The sequence below is a fragment of the Neoarius graeffei genome, chromosome 28 (genome assembly GCF_027579695.1).
Source record: "Neoarius graeffei isolate fNeoGra1 chromosome 28, fNeoGra1.pri, whole genome shotgun sequence".
NCBI classification, from domain to species: Eukaryota; Metazoa; Chordata; class Actinopteri; order Siluriformes; family Ariidae; genus Neoarius; species Neoarius graeffei.
This window is the reverse complement of record NC_083596.1, coordinates 23,185,652-23,204,667: the sequence shown is the minus strand read 5'-3', so window position 1 is coordinate 23,204,667 and position 19,016 is coordinate 23,185,652. Positions and strand designations below refer to the sequence as shown.

Below are 19,016 nucleotides of genomic sequence, written 5' to 3'. Positions count from 1 at the left end.
ATAGTCGTTCTCACCGTAACAATTGCCTCTGGAAGGTCAACGAGAATTTGCAGGCCACTCTTCAGCTCCATGGTCTTCAACATCAGTGTCTCCAGAGTGGGTAAGAGAGTGCCATGATAACAGTTGTCCTCTCCCTGAAGAATGTCCAGGGCTACTGTTAGTGGCTTCATTGTCGTGCAGTACTCCCTGAGGAACTGATACTCTCTTTCTGTAATGGCTTTCAAGCCGAACTTGGAAGATATGGTGTTCAGCTCGACTATTGGGATCTCACAGATTCGAGCAAGGGCATCATAAAAAGAGTTCCATCTCGTAGTGCAAGGGACTACCAGCTTCCTTGCAATAACATCATCCACGGTCTCTGCAGCCACTGTAGATCGGCTAGCCTTGTTCCATAAGGCTGTGCATTTCGTCGTAGCACTTCTGTATACTGCTTTTGTTTCTGGACTGGTCAAAATCCACTTATCAACATCATTACATGAAACGAGGTTTAATGTGTGTGATGCACACCTCTGATGTGGTGGCAAAGTAATCACAGCATCATCGTCATCATCACCTCCAACACTGTTTTGCAAGACATCATGAATGTTCATAAAAGTCACCTCGTCCTCCTCATCCTCCGAGTCATCCTCCTCAACTGGCTGATACTTTTTGAAGGCCTTGACGAAATTAGAGCCGTTATCTGTGACAGTGGATGTTATTTTGTGGGAAATGCCATAAGATGAGTGAATATTATCAAGCTCAGACGCGATACTGTCATGGGTATGACGGCCCTTGAATCGCCTACATGCCAAGGCAGCTTTCCTTCGTTCCATGGTTTCTGAATGTATCCAGTGTGCAGTAACGCCAAGATAGCTTTTATTATGTGCAGTCCATATGTCTGCAGTAGTAGAGACGTATTCCAACTGTTCAAATTCTTTTTTGAGTTCGACGTTCATTTTAACATACTCTGCATCAATATATTTAGAAAAAGTCTTTCTGCACGGCGGACCGGCTCCAGCTCTCCTTGGAATTTTCCCTATAAGGGCTCTAAAGGAGTCCGAGTCAACTGTTGACAATGGCAGCATGTTTTCAACCACATACCGCCCTATCATTTCATTGAGTTCTTTCTGTGTAGTAAGTTTTGGGGTAGCCGAAGCAGAAAAATCCAGCCTTTGCTGCTTGGCTGGCGTGGCTCTGTCGCCGTGGCCTTCGTTGTTAGCTAGCTTGCCTTTATCATGGGGCATGCCGGTGGCCACTAGCTTAACAGAAGCGTGTGCCGTTGAGAGATGCTTCATTAAATTCGAGTTGCTTACATTTGAAGTGGACAAAGTCTTTGGTCTTAGACACAATGTGCACATAACATGTACGTTTTTACCTTTTACCTCGACGAGGTTAAAATACTGCCTATACTTCCACCTTGAAAACGCTGTCTTCGACTCGGGACTCGCCATCCCATCTGACATTGTGTGTGTGTGCACGCGCTACGACTGTGTGCTGGGTTTGTGTGATAGCCGCCCACCGGGTGTCTCTGGTTGGCTCAACATGAAATCTCACTCTCCTTTAGCCAATCATCCTAACGTATCCCGCCTTTACCAAAGGGAGAAAAAAAATATCATGCCTGTATGCGAGTTGAGTGAGATGCCAGTTTCAAAATGAGTAGGTTGGTTCAGTAACGCGCAGTAACGGCGTGTTGGTACCGGTAATGGCGTTACAACGATAGATGAAGTAACTCGTTAGATTACCCGTTACTGAAAAAAGTAACGCCGTTAGTAACGGCGTTTATTTCAACGCCGTTATTCCCATCACTGATTATATTAGTGGTAATTTACAGACCTCCATCATATCGCATTAAACTATTCAAACACTAATTGGGAAATCTGCTTGACCTATTATCCCAAGCAGGTAATAACATAGTCATTTTGGGAGATTTTAATGAAGATGCTTTAAAAACTCAGTGCCTTATTGACTTTATGGCAGCCAAAGACTTCACAGAGATTGTTTCAGAACCTACCACTGAAGCAGGTACATTAATAGACCATGTATATGTGAAAAGAACATGCATGTACTGTGTGAAAGCAAAGGTTATGCCTGTGTACTTTAGTACACATGAAGCTCATCTCATTATCTCTCGCCGCTTTATCCTGTTCTACAGGGTCGCAGGCAAGCTGGAGCCTATCCCAGCTGACTACGGGCGAAAGGCGGGGTACACCCTGGACAAGTCGCCAGGTCATCACAGGGCTGACACATAGACACAGACAACCATTCACACTCACATTCACACCTACGGTCAATTTAGAGTCACCAGTTAACCTAACCTGCATGTCTTTGGACTGTGGGGGAAACCGGAGCACCCGGAGAAAACCCACGCGGACACGGGAGAACATGCAAACTCCGCACAGAAAGGCCCTCGCCGGCCACGGGGCTCGAACCTGGACCTTCTTGCTGTGAGGCGACAGTGCTAACCACTACACCACCATGCCGCTCTACACATGAAGCTATTAATAATAATAATAATAATAATAATAATAATAATAATACATCTGTTTTGTATAGCGCTTTTCATGGTACTCAAAGACGCTTTACAGGAGGTTCAAACATCCACACATATATACGCACACACACACACACACACACACACACACACACACACACAGACAACAAATAACAATAATAGACAAAGAAAATAAAAATATAATAAAAAATAAATAAATAAAAATAAAAAGTCCACCAAGTAGGGGTCAGGATGTAATTCCCGTGGTGTAGCAGCCACAGTCCCACCAAAAGGTGCACGAAAACAGGTCCCACATCTCCAGCATCGCCGCCAGCAACATCACTCGAACAACACGCCATGAATCCACAATGCGAGCAGAGAAGCACCGCCACGCAGAGCGCTGGTGTGTCCCAAACCGCCTGCACAGCCACCACGACACCACCGAGCAACATCGCCCGGAACATCACGCCAAGCATTAAAGCACAGAGCGCTGGACAACCACGATGTAAAATGAGCAACGAGCTCACTGCAGTCCACAGCTGGGAGGGCAGGCATCGCTCACAGCGAACCAAGGCCTGGAGGGAACCAACGCCCAAAACTGGGTCCGGAGCTACACCACAACCAGCGGACAAAACACTCAAACAAACATCAAACCACACAAACACAGGAAAAAAAATAGAAAAAGAAATAAAATAAAACAAAAAAGCTCCGGTGAGAAGCGGCAGCCAGAACGCGCACGACGTACTGGCTGTGTGTGTGTGTGTGTGTGTGTGTGTGTGTGTGTGTGTATTTTCCATTTGACAATATATTTAAGGTTCAACTTTCTAACTTTTTTGCTTAGGTTTATATTTGTACTTCTGTATGTATGTATGTATGTACTTAGCCACTTAGTGTGTGCTTCCCTTAGAAAAAAAATTGTTTTTCTAGTCATTTGTTACTAACAAACAAAGAACAAGGGGTTCTGTTTCCTCTTTCACTGTTTTGTGCAAATAACCCACTGTTTTGTAATCGGCCGCTTCTAATTTATGATTCCTCATGACATGCTGTTGTTGCTGATGGTTTTGCTTCTCCCAAAGTCACAAAAAAAGCAAAAGGCAGTGGTAGTGGTACTTCCACATTAGTGGAATGGGGTTCAACTCCCTGCATTGTCCTTGCAGTAAAAGTGACCAACTCAGCACCCCACAGTGTGTGTGTGTGTGTGTGTGTGTGTGTGTGTGTGTGTGTGTGTGTGTGTGTGTTCGTTTTGTCACTGTGTGAGTCTAAGTGTGTCTTTGTTTTATGAGTGACATGTTACTGTGTGTGTGTGTGTGTGTGTTCGTTTTGTCACTGTGTGAGTCTAAGTGCGTCTTTGTTTTATGAGTGACATGTTACTGTGTGTGTGTGTGTGTGTGTGTGTGTGTGTGTGTGTGTGTGTGTGTGTGTGTTCGTTTTGTCACTGTGTGAGTCTAAGTGTGTCTTTGTTTTATGAGTGACGTTACTGTGTGTGTGTGTGTGTGTGTGTGTGTGTGTGTGTGTGTGTGTGCGTGTTCGTTTTGTCACTGTGTGAGTCTAAGTGTGTCTTTGTTTTATGGGTGACATGTTACTCTGTGTGTGTGTGTGTGTGTGTGTGTGTGTGTGTGTGTGTGTGTGTGTGTGCGCGCGCACACATTTGTGCGTATGTGTGTGAGAGAGAGAGATAGACAGACAAAGACTGTGTGTGTGTGTGTGTGTGTGTGTGTGTGTGTGTGTGTGTGTTTCTATGGTGTGAAAATATACATTTATATTTGTACAAAACTATACGTGTCTCCTCCTTATCTCAATCTCACGCTGTAATTTTAAGTCATCTTAACTTTCCTGTGTCTGCAGTGTGTGTGTGTGTGTGTGTGTGTGTGTGTGTGTGTGTGTACACATGTAGAGTTTTCATATGTCTGCAACAAAATGCACAATGATGGCAGGTCACTATTATTGTGTGTGTGTGTGTGTGTGTGTGTGTGTGTGTGTGTGTGTGTGTGTGTGTGTTTCTCAGAGAGAGAGAGAGACAGTGTGTGTGAAAGAGAAAGTGTTCATAGATGTTGCCTGTGCATGAGTGCATACTTGTGAGAGTGTTTGTGTGTATGCATATATATGCATATGAATGTGTGTGTGTGCACAGAATTGTATGTCACCCATTCTCGTGTGAGTATTCATGTGTGTGTATATGATTGCAACTGTGTGTGTCTATGAGTGTGTGTGCATGTGTGCGCTACATGTACATGAGTGTGTGTGCATGCATACGAGTGTGTGTTCATCATGTGTCAAAACACACATTTTCAAAACCCTATTCTTTTCTTGGCCAGTTGGTGGCGCTATACCAGACAGGCATATTGGGCACATAGATGTCATAATAATCACATTCTCTAATAACCTGAAAGGTTTCAGCCAAATCATTAAATGTATTATGACTTCATGACACATTTCCTGTTTATGTGGCGAGTATTAAAATTCATAATATTGCCATTTCAACATATTACAACATATCAAACATCCCTTCACAATTCAACATCAGCAATATCTTGGCATCATGTTTGCCAAGTTTGACATGAATCTGATGAACCGTCTAGGAGGAGTATGTTAAAAATTACCATGTGTCCAAACGCATATAAGTCCAATTACCTCACTTCCTGTTGGGCATGACATCATCCAAAGGGTAGAACTTTCATTCATTTCAATGGGAAATGGAAAAAGGGGCGCTATGAAGTCCCTGGGCCATGCCCGGGGCCAAACATCTGTGGCTGAGAAGCGGTTACAATGACTGAGTGTAACACAGCATGTACTGTGTGAAAGCAAAGGTTATTCCAGTGTACTTTAGTACACATGAAGCTATTGTGTGTACATTTTCCATTTGACAATATATTTAAGGTTCAACTTTCTAACTTTTTTGCTTAGGTTTATATTTGTACTTCTGTATGTATGTATGTATGTACAGTGGTGCTTGAAAGTTTGTGAACCCTTTAGAATTTTCTATATTTTTGCATAAATATGACCTAAAACATCATCAGATTTTCACACAAGACCTAAAAGAAGATAAAGAGAACCCAGTTAAACAAATGAAACAAAAATATTATACTTGGCCATTTATTTATTGAGGAAAATGATCCAATATTACATATCTGTGAGTGGCAAAAGTATGTGAACCTTTGCTTTCAGTATCTGGTGTGACCCCCTTGTGCAGCAATAACTGCAACTAACCATTTCCAGCAACTGTTGATCAGTCCTGCACACCGGCTTGGAGGAATTTTAGCCCATTCCTCCGTACAGAACAGCTTCAACTCTGGGATGTTGGTGGGTTTCCTCACATGAACTGCTCGCTTCAGGTCCTTCCACAGCATTTCGATTGGATTAAGATCAGGACTTTGACTTGGCCATTCCAAAACATTAACTTTATTCTTCTTTAACCATTCTTTGGTAGAACGACTTGTGTGCTTAGGGTCGTTGTCTTGCTGCATGACTCACCTTTTCTTGAGATTCAGTTCATAGACAGATGTCCTGACATTTTCCTTAAGAATTCGCTGGTATAATTCAGAATTCATTGTTCCATCAATGATGGCAAGCCGTCCTGGCCCAGATGCAGCAAAACAGGCCCAAACCATGATACTACCACCACCATGTTTCACAGATGGGATAAGGTTCTTATGCTGGAATGCAGCGTTTTCCTTTCACCAAACATAGCACTTCTCATTTCAACCAAAAAGTTCTATTTTGGTCTCATCCGTCCACAAAACATTTTACCAATAGCCTTCTGGCTTATCCACATGATCTTTAGCAAACTGCAGACGAGCAGCAATGTTCTTTTTGGAGAGCAGTGGCTTGCTCCTTGCAACCCTGCCATGCACACCATTGTTGTTCAGTGTTCTCTTGATGGTGGACTCATGAACATTAACATTAGCCAATGTGAGAGTGGCCTTCAGTTGCTTAGAAGTTACCCTGGGGTCCTTTGTGATCTCGCCGACTATTACACGCCTTGCTCTTGGAGTGATCTTTGTTGGTTGACCACTCCTGGGGAGGGTAACAATGGTCTTGAATTTCCTCCATTTGTACACAATCTGTCTGATTGTGGATTGGTGGAGTCCAAACTCTTTAGAGATGGTTTTGTAACCTTTTCCAGCCTGTTGAGCATCAACAACACTTTTTCTGAGGTCCTCAGAAATCTCCTTTGTTCATGCCACGATACACTTCCACAAACATGTGTTGTGAAGATCAGACTTTGTTAGATTCCTGTTCTTTAAATAAAACAGGGTGCCCACTCACACCTGATTGTCATCCCATTGATTGAAAACACCGGACTCTAATTTCACCTTCAAATTAACTGCTAATCCTAGAGGTTCACATACTTTTGCCACTCACAGATGTGTAATATTGGATCATTTTCCTCAATAAATAAATGATCAAGTATAATATTTTTGTCTCATTTGTTTAACTGGGTTCTCTTTATCTACTTTTAGGACTTGTGTGAAAACCTGATGATGTTTTAGGTCATATTTATGTAGAAATATAGAAAATTCTAACGGGTTCACAAACTTTCAAGCACCACTGTACTTGTGTTTGTGTGTGTATTTGATCTACCAATTACCTCACTTCCTGTTGGCCGTGACATCATCCAAAGGGTAGAACTTTGGGTAGAACTCCAAAGTTCTACCCATTCATTTCAATGGGAAATGGAAAAAGGGGCGCTATGAAGTCCCTGGGCCATGCCCGGGGCCAAACATCTGTGGCTGAGAAGTGGTTACAATGACTGATATGTGTATCAAATTTCATGAGTTTTCATGCATGGGAAATGCCTCAAAAAAAGCCTAATGCAACAGAAAAATAAGAATAAGAATAATAATCCTTCGAAAAACAATAGGGTCTTCGCACCGAACGGTGCTCGGGCCCTAATAATAATACCCGTAATCCTTTGAAAAACAATAGGGTCTTCGCACCGAACGGTGCTCGGGCCCTAATAATATGCCACATGAGAACATTATCCCGGTAGTGAAGTACAATGGAGGGAGCATCATGATTAATAGCTGCTTTGCTGTCTCAGGGCCTGGGCGGCTTGCCATAATCAAAATGAAAATGAATATCCAAGTTTATCCAGGTATCCTACAGGATAATGTCAGGGTACCTGTCTGCCAGCTGAAGCTCAGTAGAAGTTGGGTGATGCAGAAGGACAATGACCCTAAACAGTGAAGTAAACCGATGACAAAATGGCTTAAAAAAGGAAAATCCACCTTTTGGAGTGGCCCAGTCAGAGCCCAGACCTTAACCCACTAAAGAGCTGTTCATCCCAGAGTTCCCCTGAATATGGCTGAACTGAAGCAGTTCTGTCAGGAAGAATGGTCCAAAATGCCTCTTGAATATTGTACCGGTCTGATACACAGCTACCAGAAACACATGTTTGAGGTTCTTGCTGCCAAAGGAGGTTTGACCAGTTATTAACCCCGCCGACAGTAGTCGGAGGGGTTATTATTTTCACCTGCGTCAGTCTGTGTGTGTGTGTATCTGTCTGTCTGTCTGTGTGTCTGCAAGATATCTCAAGAACCAATGGATCGATTTGGACCAAATTTTGTACGTGTTGCCAATCACCCAGGAAGGAAACCATTAAATTTTGGAGGTCAAAGGTCAAAGGTCAAGGTCATGGCAGAACTTCGAAATTTTCGCCCAATGTATTTTAATAGGGAAAAGGCGGGGTTTGCACTCGTTAGAGTGTCCCTGTCTAGTTGAATTCAAGGATTTGCTTCCTTTTTCTTGCCATTGTAAATAATTGTAAATGAACAATTAAAGACCTAATTATACAAAAGGGAGTCAAATATGCATGCACCATTCTCATTCATACTTGAGGATGTGGACAATGAAGCTGACCACTTGTTTTTAAGTAAGAGCTGTAAAATCTTGCATCATTTTTGATGTTGAAATCCACAGCACAGATTGCAAACGGTAAAACGGTATTTTGTTGAAGTTCATGACAGAAAATGTTTGTTCACACGTACAGTACTGTACAAAAGTCTTAGACACCAGGTTTTCGTACAAATTTTGTTATAGAGGTTTTCGACCCACGTGACCGTTGCCATGTCAACAAGTAGCCGGCGCCATTTTGACGGTCACAAATATGGCGACTACCGGTAGCGATACACTGTTGATCATGACGAAGTCTCATTGTCGAGTATTTTATCCGGCCTAGATGACGCGAGTAAGAAGCGATATCACCAGAAAATCAATGATGCTGGTGTACGTGATCCGTACACATTACCAGGCTATCTTTTTCTGGCTTTGCAGTGCGGGTGATCTTCCTGACCTGCAGTCAGGCGTGTGGGAAATACCAGGGGAAAAAACATAAAAGAAAAAGGAGCAAGATGCAGAAAACACCTTCACTATCCAGCGACGTAGGGCATTTACAGGGCGAGCAGAGGGAGAGGTATTTGCAAAAATTGAGGTTAGCAGGCTTAGAGAACGACGTTTACCTGCTTCCACCAGGATTGTTCACTGACAGCTAAGGTTTGTTCACATTTTCATTTACTTTCGGTCCTCAGGATAAACAAAATGTTATTAAATGTCATTGAAATAACTTCTTAGTCTGTTGAGACATGGCCCGTTATAAGTTTTTCCTTTACTGTATTTACTAGTTTACTGAGCTAGCGCGCTCGGGCAGGCTGGGAGCGAGCGCGCTAGCTCGGGCAGGCTGGGAGCGAGCGCGCTAGCTCGGGCAGGCTGGGAGCGAGCGCGCTAGCTCAGGCAGGCTGGGAGCGAGCGCGCTAGCGCCCAGCCTGCCCAAGCTAGCGCGCTCGCTCCCAGCCTGCCCAAGCGCACTAGCTCAGTAAACTAGTAAATACAGTAAAGGAAAAACTTGAGACTGAAAGGTTTTAACAGTCATCCAAATGACTGAACGTAAACATTGCTACAGTAACATACTAGCTACTGTTGTTGACATTAGCTAGCTTGACCTTCAAAATGGCGGACACCGGGGCGTCACGTCACCTGTGACGTCATGTCGAAATCCTCTATAGATGCTTATTTTGAGTCAGTACAAAAAAAAGCATTTTGGCGCCATCTATCGGATATGTGTGAAATAGCAGAACTTATACTATATATATTGTCTTGACAAATTTGTTTCCCTGTGTCTAATCTAAAGCAATGAAAATATGTGTCCAGAATTACCAAACTTCAGTTGTATTTATGTTATATTTGTACCAGTCAGTTTTGACAAAAGGGTAAGTTATGTTTTGAGGTTTTCTTTCACATGCAGGGAAGTCAACACTTGGAGGATTTCAGAAGTGTATCATGTATTGGGGAGTTTGTTTTTAATGAAAAGAAAGCTCAGATAAAGTGGAAATTCTAAAACTGCCACCAAAATATCACCACGAATAGAAATCATCATTAGATGGTGCAACATTCTACGAAAATAAAACAAACACAAACAACAAAGAAATAAGGCTGAAACAAAAGTTTGGTGTCTGTGCCCTCTAGTGGGCTTTGTATGAACTGCATGCTTTGTAGAAAGCGCATGCGCAAAAGATTATAAACAGTGTCCGGGATGTTTTATGGTAATTTTGCATAATACATTTGCAAGGAAATCCTAGTTCGGGTAAAGTTGACGGGTTATAAGTTTATTACATTTGTTTTTATTGAAATTGTACAACAGGTTTTTATCATTAAATTTGTTTTGCTTTATGCTTTGTGGTTGTTTGGAAGAATGGATAGCTAACTAGCTAACTGTAGAAGGCTGGTTGGTTATGGTTTATACAATGGATACTTTATTATTATTATTATTATTATTATTATTATTAATCTATGGACGTTTAAGGTGTACTAATTTGTAATCTCAAGGCAATACATGAGGGCTAAAAAAAAAAAAGATAGAAGAGAGGACAGGAAGAGTAGCACATGCTAACAACCGTGCTGTGTTCAGAAGGCTTGTAGCTGTTAGTAATATTTAATGTTTGACGTCACTAAATAATAAAACTTAACACAGAACACAAATGTTTATGTTCAAATAAAGATCAGTACCTGTAGAACTAAATGTGAAGTTAGTGTCTGCTGAATAAAATGTCTAAACGTTAAAATACACCTGAACACATTATTGTTTTTGGATTACAGTGTCCATGTTGGATGTTAAATATGCAGATTATTACAATTACCTCATTTGCATATTGGTTGGTTTATTAGGTAACCCTCCCAGTGGTCAGCAAATTCATCCAAGTCTAATTTGTTCTGCGTTCTGTAAGGCTGTATAATCTCTAATAAGAGGTAAAGGACAGTTATAGGCACATCATAACAAGCCTCTGTCATGTCTGTGCTTTCACCAGGAGCTGAATGTGAACTCTGATATCCGAAACCTGCTGAAGTTTGAGAAGGACCTGAACATCGCAGGGCTGAATTAACGCCAATGAAGGGGTGAGTTCTACAAGCTGAATCGCATGTAACGGTCTCTTAAGGGGTGTTCACACGGCACATATTTGCATCGATGCTGCACCGATGTATTTTGTTGCGATATATCTTACACCGGTGTAAATTTTGTGGCGCGTTCACACGTCACAACCCTGCTTACTAGAGAGAAGCGTGTTAGCACCGGTGCAGCCCCACTTGCGTTCACACGGCAGTTTTTGCGACCGTGCTATACGATAGTAATAATGCGGAAATGAAATATGCGCATGCGTGAAAATGTACTTCCTTTTCCCGGTTGTCATGGCATCACCAAGCGCCGGGAAAGCAACGTGGATGAAGACACCAGTGGTGCCAGATACTGCTGACGTTTTCCAGCCCAAAATATGTTCATATCCACCAAAATGCACTTAAAACCGCCCAATCTGGCAACACTGGAAGACACGCAGTTCTGTTGTTGTTGATATTCGTCATTTCGGAAGCGCAAAATACCAGGATGCAAATTATGCAATGCCCGTATGTAATCAACTCTCCTCACGCGTAGCGAGTCTACCCCTGTAGCGTTCAGACGTCCCATTTTATATCGGTGCTGCCCCGCAAACTAGCATTTACTCCGGAGTAAATTTCTTAAACCACCTCCCGAGCAGGGTTAGATTTGCACCGGTTTAAGCAGCTTTCAGGGGCTGCACCGGTATAACTTTGTACCGTGTGAACGCTCTACTGGGGCAGCCCCGGTGCTACACCGGAGTAAAAGTTGCCGTGTGAACACCCCTTTACTCACACACAGCCTTTGTAGGGTTTAGCCCTTCAAAGGGCTCAGCCATCAATACGGATGTATGATGTGAAAACGATGGAAAAACGACAAATATTTCTGCTGCTACGACCCTGTTTACACTTGGCGTTAAAATGCAGCTTGGGCGGTCAGATCTCATCTCATTATCTCTAGCCGCTTTATCCTGTCCTACAGGGTTGCAGGCAAGCTGGAGCCTATCCCAGCTGACTACGGGCGAAAGGCGGGGTACACCCTGGACAAGTCGCCAGGTCATCACAGGGCTGACACATAGACACAGACAACCATTCACATTCACATTCACACCTACGGTCAATTTAGAGTCACCAGTTAACCTAACCTGCATGTCTTTGGACTGTGGGGGAAACCGGAGCACCCGGAGGAAACCCATGCGGACACGGGGAGAACATGCAAACTCCGCACAGAAAGGCCCTCGCCGGCCACGGGGCTCGAACCCGGACCTTCTTGCTGTGAGGCGACAGCGCTAACCACTACACCACCGTGCCGCCCCAGCGATCATATCATGAGTGCTAAATACAAGCGTGAACAACCACCATATGCATCGCATCCACACCACTTACTGAGATGGTCTGAGATGCATTTGACCACATGGTTTGTACTGTAAACGAAATGAAATGAGCTTTCTCCGTAGGGTGAGGAGCTCAGATGTCTGGAGGGATCGAGCCGCTGCTTCTTTACGTTGAAAAGAGTGAAGTGGTTCGGGCATCTAATTAGGATGCCTCTTGGGCAGAAGTGGACAAAGTACCCAACTTCATTACTTAAGTCAAAAGTACAGATCCTACTGGTCAAATGTTACTCCGATACAAGTGAAAGTTGTCCAGTCAGTTTTTTATTTAAGTTAAAGTACTTGCTTTTAAAAATACTTAAGTATTAAAAGTACATTTTCTGTCAACGCATCGTTGTATTATTGCCACAACGCTTACCAAAGACAGAAATGTGAATTCACAAAATGAACGCATGCTGTGTCGTCATGGTGGTTTAACGTTAAGCTAGCTAGTCAGCGAAACTCCACCCGACATGCTAGCAAACTCTTTTCAAACTCAAAATCATGTTGGGTAGCTAACGCTACTAGAAAAGAAAGATTTCTACATTCTGTTTATTTGGCAAGATTATGCTAAAAAATACATCTCTGAAAGTACTTCAGATAAGTTAACGTTATTCATGTTAGCGTAACTCTGTTTTTACATGCTAACTAACAGCATCCAAGTTAACTAGCTATGTGTTATCGTTAGCCATGGACAAGGCTATGGCAACTTGGCGGGCAAATCCATAGAAAGTCGTTTGACTAACCAGACTGCATAGCTATTGCAACGTTATCGCTAGCTCTAAAAGCACAGACAACTTCATCACAAGATTTCTCTTGGAATAAAATGTTTACATACCTCAATATACTTCTGCAGGTCGGACGGCAAGTTTTTGTAGGCCGTGATGTGGTTCGTTTTTGGCAAACAAAGCAAACATTTAAAATGAAACGAATATTTAATCCTTTCAGAAAACTGAAACATGGGTTCTAGGTAAAGCCATGGATGCGTGCATTCCCCAGAAGAACTGCCTCTTTCCATTCTGCCATCAACTGATCGTGTTAAATAATGCTGCGGAGAAATCACTGAACTTGATTTTATACCGTTTATGGATGTGACGTGGCCCTAGTGATTACTGACCGGCTGTCTCAGTGTCACCTGTGAAAAAACCAATCACGTTTTAGAAAAAAAAAAGAAAAAAAATCCACTTTCAAAGCCGCTTCATAGTAAGGAGTAACGAGGACCTTGATAGAAATGTAGTGGAGTAAAAAGTACGATATTTGTCTTTCAAATGTAGTGAAGTTAAAGTCATAAGTTTCCAAAAAAAATACTCAAGTAAAGTACAGATACTCAAAAAGTGTACTTAAGTACAGGACTCAAGTAAATGTACTTCATCACTGTCTACCTCTGCTCCTGGGTGCCTTCCTTTGGAGGTTTTCCGGGCATGTCCGACTGGGAGGAGACCTCAGGGTAGACCCAGAACACGCTGGAGAGATTATATATCTCATTTGGCCTGGGAGTGTCGTGGGATCCCCCAAAAGGAACTGGAAAGCGTTGCTCGGGTTGTTTTGGGGTCAGTGTGCCCAAAAAAAAAAAACAGAGAGGAGCACTGAGGTACATGGTTGGAGTGCAAAAAAATAATGAAGGTTTCTTGCAGGTTTAATATTTTTAACATAACTGTACATGAGGCCCTTTGACCTTCTAGCAGACATGACGTACGGTAGGTAGTAAAGAAATCTGAACACAAGTGGACACCTTGGAGACATGTGATGGACCCAGGTGTAAACAATGATGTGTCTCAGTGTGTGTTCGTATGTGCATTGCTGTACATATCTTTCTGTTAAGACATTTGCAGTCTTCGATGTACTGTAGGTTAAACATCAGGGAGTTACTATTACTCAAACAGTACTGACTTTCCATATTCATGTTCAAAAGGGGCTTTTAAAATCTGTTCATGGAAACATGAAGGATGTTTCACTAAAGAAAGTAAGCTCCCGCTTAGGGTTTCACATGTTCTGTCTTGACCTTGTGCTTGGTTGGGCCTTTTTTCCTCTCCTGTTATAACGACACCGAACACTGGTTTCTTGCCAAGTAAAGTTCTGCCAGGCATCTGTTTTCAGTCCTTGCTTGCTCTTGGGGTGTTGCGCCTTCAGTTTTACCTTCAGCAAGTGGCATGGTTGCCCAATTGGATTCAGGTCAGGTGATTGACTTGGCCATTTCAGAACATTCATGAATCTTCTTTGCCTTTAAAGTGCTGATGACATGTTTTTGACATCTTTGGCGATGTTTTATAACATAAAAAGTAATTCCCGATGATCCATATATTAATTCACGAAGGCGCCTATTTTACAAGTTATGATAAAAAACGCGGCTATTTGGGCAAATTTGACGGGGCTGCAGCACCCAGGAGACGAAGGAGGAGGAGGAGCTATATGACGTCAGCGAAAGAACCTTCCTCCTAACTTACCAGTTTGTTGTTGATGCGGCAGGTGTTCAGTTTATCATTATTATTATTATTATTATTATACATTATTTATATATATATATATATATATATATATATATATATATATATATATATATATATATATACACACACATTATAGTTATTATGCCTTCATGTTGTGTTGCCGGCTTTTGCTCCAAAACCCACAAGGATGGGGTAAGTTTATTCAAGTTTCCCAGAGATCCCGAGCTGCATGCGAAGTGGATGAAGCAAGTCAGGCGCACTCGTGACAAGTGGGAGCCCTCACCAACATCCGTCCTGTGCTCTGAACACTTCGATTTGGATTGTTTTGACACCCTTCCCAGCTTAAAAGAATCTCTTGGGTGTTCAGTTCAGCACAAACGTGTGTTACTACCATCAGCAGTGCCTACACAGTGTTGCCAGATTGGGAGGTTTCCCGCCCAGTTGGGCGGTTTCAAGTGCATTTTGGTGGGTTTTGAACATATTTGGGCTGGAAAACGTCAGCAGTATCTGTTGCCAGATACTGCTGAAGTTTTCCAGCCCAAAATATGTTCAAAACCCACCAAAATGCACTTGAAACCGCCCAACTGGGCGGGAAACCTCCCAATCTGGCAACACTGCCAGTATTCCAGAGGGGGTCTACAGTACTAGTAGCTATGCCGGATCCAAAGACAGTCCTCCTGTCAGAACATGTGTTGTGAAACGACATAAGATAAAGGTACGTAGAGCTATAGATTCTACATGATAATCATAAATGTAATCAAAGTCGGCGTGATATCAGTCATGTATTTGCTTGTGAAAACTTGCGGCTTTCATGTAACTGCCGCCTAGCAACGAGAGGCAAAGGGTAAAGAGGGTAGGCTATCATAGATTCTATTCGGAAGAGATCAACACAATTCTAGACTCCCAGAAGAGGAAGAGCTAGCACTAGAGAGTTCACCGGCGTTTTCATGCGCCATTTCCATTGAGTAGAACCAGAGTAGAACAGCCAGTGAACCGCAGCGTGTTCTCCCGCTGACGTCACAACATGGCCGCGAGCCACGGACCCAGTTTTCTTGCGCTGTGCAATTAAAAGTTGGATATTCGCGTAACAACAGCTTCTTTTCACGTAATTATAACAGAAATCTAACATGTTTGCCATGTTGTATAGTTTATTTAAGAAATTACATAGAGTCATGTTCGTGTCATCAGCCCTTTAAAAAGTCTTGGCTTGCTTTTGGAAGTATGCTTTAGGTCATTGTCCATGCTGTCCAACAAGTTTTGAAGCATTTGGCTGAATCTGAGCATCATATAACCCTATACACCAAATACAAGTGAACCAGTTCTGTTAGCAACCATACGTGGTCACACCTTAAAGGAACAGTCCACCGTATTTCCATAATGAAATATGCTCTTATCTGAATTGAGACGAGCTGCTCCGTACCTATCCGAGCTTTGCGCGACCTCCCAGTCAGTCAGACACAGTCAGACGCGCTGTCACTCCTGTTAGCAATGTAGCTAGGCTCAGCATGGCCAATGGTATTTTTTGGGGCTGTAGTTAGATGCAACCAAACTCTTCCGCGTTTTTCCTGTTTACATAGGTTTATATGACCAGTGATATGAAACAAGTTCAGTTACACAAATTGAAACGTAGCGATTTTCTATGCTATGGAAAGTCCGCACTATAATGACAGGCGTACTAACACCTTCTGCATGCTTCGGCAGCGCATTGATACGGAGCTCAGATATCAATGCGCTGCCGAAGCATGCAGAAGGTGTTAGTACGCCTGTCATTATAGTGCGGACTTTCCATAGCATAGAAAATCGCTACGTTTCAATTTGTGTAACTGAACTTTGTTTCATATCACTGGTCATATAAACCTATGTAAACAGGAAAAACGCGGAAGAGTTTGGTTGCATCTAACTACAGCCCCAAAAAATACCATTGGCCATGCTGAGCCTAGCTACATTGCTAATAGGAGTGACAGCGCGTCTGACTGCGTCTGACTGACTGGGAGGTCGCGCAAAGCTCAGATAGGTACGGAGCAGCTCGTCTCAATTCAGATAAGAGCATATTTCATTATGGAAATACGGTGGACTGTTCCTTTAAGATGGGATGTTAAAGCTCATAGGCAACGGTTTTAATTTTATGTACATTTGAAACTTGATATGTTAAAAAACCCTCTGTAATTTTCTTCTGGTCCGGAGAAGTATTGTTAATAAGTAATAATTAAAATAAGTTAGCGCGGATCGTGGCGAATTTCTGTTCGGCGATTTTCGTGACCACTCGGCGCGTGACGTCATTTAAGCCAAACAAACCGCTTGAGTTGAGTCCACTTCCGTGTACTTACATTGCCGTTCGGCTTGAGTGCAGACGTGCGTTCAGAAATTTCCAAAGAAAAACCATGCCTTATTGTTGTGCAGTGAACTGTAACAACGGGATCGGTTCAGGAAGAAGTTTTTACCTTGTTCCGAGAGAGGAGAAGAGGCAGAAAGAGTGGATTGGCTTTTTCCGGAAGAGAAGAGGCAGAGCGAGAGGATTGGCTTTTTCCAAAAAAGGAGAAGAGGCAGAGCGAGTGAGTTGGCCTTTTCCGAAAGAGGAGAAGAGGCGGAGCAAGAGGGCTGGCTTTTTCCGGAAGAGGAGACGAGGCGGAGAGAGTGGATTGTGTGCGTGAAACAAAATCAAGCAGTCAAAGAAGAAACGGAGCAGCAACACTCAGGCAAAAAGGGGAAGATTGGAGGTAAACATTTTTACTTTTGCTTACAATTGACAAGTCAAGAATCCTGAGGGATCCTGTACAGTCATTGTGGAAATGAGACAAAGGGATATTTCCTCACTTAGAGTCGGCTATAAATAGTATAATGCCGCGGATGGCAGGCTAACGTGGCCTACCGGCACACTGTCAAGTAATCGTTGCCTATATGCACTAGGGAGGGCGGTTTAATTATTCTTCAAAAGGGCTCTTATTTAGTATTGCGACGAAAATAGGAATTTATCATAACTACCAGGATAAATCGTTTGGGCGCGAGTCTTGTTGAGGTCCGGGGTCACCGCGATCAGAGTCGGCCGAGTCGCTGTCCGATTCCGAGGCCGCACGGTCAAACCAGTGAGCCACATTCACCGATTGCTTCGCAACGGCCATAGGTTCATACAGATATGGTTTCACCTCTCAATATTCAATTTGGAGAGTTCCTACTTCAAAATCGCTATCGCTTTCAGACATTTTACACAACCTCTCACGACCAAAGTCCGTACACGTGTGCTCGGTTCGCAGGTAAAACACAGAGCTACTCCCGGTCTGTTTGGCTTAAATGACGTCACAGCGACGGTCCCCTGGCGGTGAAAGTGCGCATAAGTGAGATGTAAACAAACCTTCGGAAATTGGGCAAAACAGTATTTTTTAACCGTTTTATTCAATTTTAGGGTGCAAATTAGACAATAGGAAAACTGAATTTGCTTTTTGGGTTGTTCTTCTAAACAGTAAAAGTGATATTTTACGTTTCACCTCCGACCATGACCTTTAAGCTTCTGATTTATTGATCGATCAGCAGTTCCTTCCTTTCTCCATACTCTCTTCTTCCGATCATTCTAATACAAGTTGATCTTTGTCTCGTTTGTCCATTGGATGTTGTTCAGAACTGTTCAGGCCTTTTTTCTTTCTTTTTTTTTTAAATGTGGTCTAACTGTTTTACCCATGGCTTACATCTTGTGGTCAGCCCTCTGTATTTATCCTGCGGAAATCTCTTTTACAGTGTCTTGCAAAAGTATTCATCCCCCTTGGTGTTTGTCCTGTTTTGTCGCATTACAAGCTGGAATTAAAATGGATTTCTTGGGGGTTAGCACTATTTTATTTTTTTAATTGTGACACAAACAATAATTAAGATGAAAAAACAGAAATCTGGAGTGTGCATAGGTATTCACCCCCTTTCATATGAAACCCCTAAATAAGAGCTGGTCCAACCAATTCACTTCATAAGTCACATAATTAGTTGATTAAACTCCACCTGTGTGCAATCAAAGTGTCACATGATCCGTCACATGATGTCTGTATAAATCGACCTGTTCTGGAAGGACCCTGACTCTGCAACATGACTAAGCAAGCAACATGAAAACCAAGGAGCACTCCAAACAGGTCAGAGACAAAGATGTGAAGAAGTTTAGATCATTATATATAGGATTATAAAAGATATCCCAAACTTTGAATATCCCAGGGAGCACCATTAAATCCATTATAGCAAAATGGAAAGAATATGGCACCACTACAAACCTGACAAGAGAAGGCTGCCCACCAAAACTCACAGACCAGGCAAGGAGGGCATTAATCAGAGATGCAACAAAAATACCAAAGGCTGAAGGAGCTGCAAAGATCCACAGCGGAGATGGGACTGTCT

At 42.7% G+C, this 19,016-nt stretch overlaps 1 protein-coding gene across 2 annotated transcripts in view; it reads left to right on the top strand.

Annotated features, from left to right (window-relative positions):
• The first annotated feature begins 9,951 nt into the window (after positions 1-9,951).
• Positions 9,952-19,016, top strand: part of usf1l (upstream transcription factor 1, like) — a 30,332-nt gene continuing 21,267 nt past the window's right edge. Inside the window, exons 1-2 of one of the 2 annotated variants that reach the window (XM_060912527.1) lie at positions 9,952-10,008; positions 10,771-10,858. In XM_060912527.1, the coding sequence (XP_060768510.1) occupies positions 10,851-10,858 (8 nt within the window). In that variant the 5' untranslated portion in view covers positions 9,952-10,008; positions 10,771-10,850. Of the gene's footprint in view, positions 10,050-10,770; positions 10,859-19,016 lie in introns of both variants that reach the window. The other variant, XM_060912526.1, reaches the window with a different exon arrangement.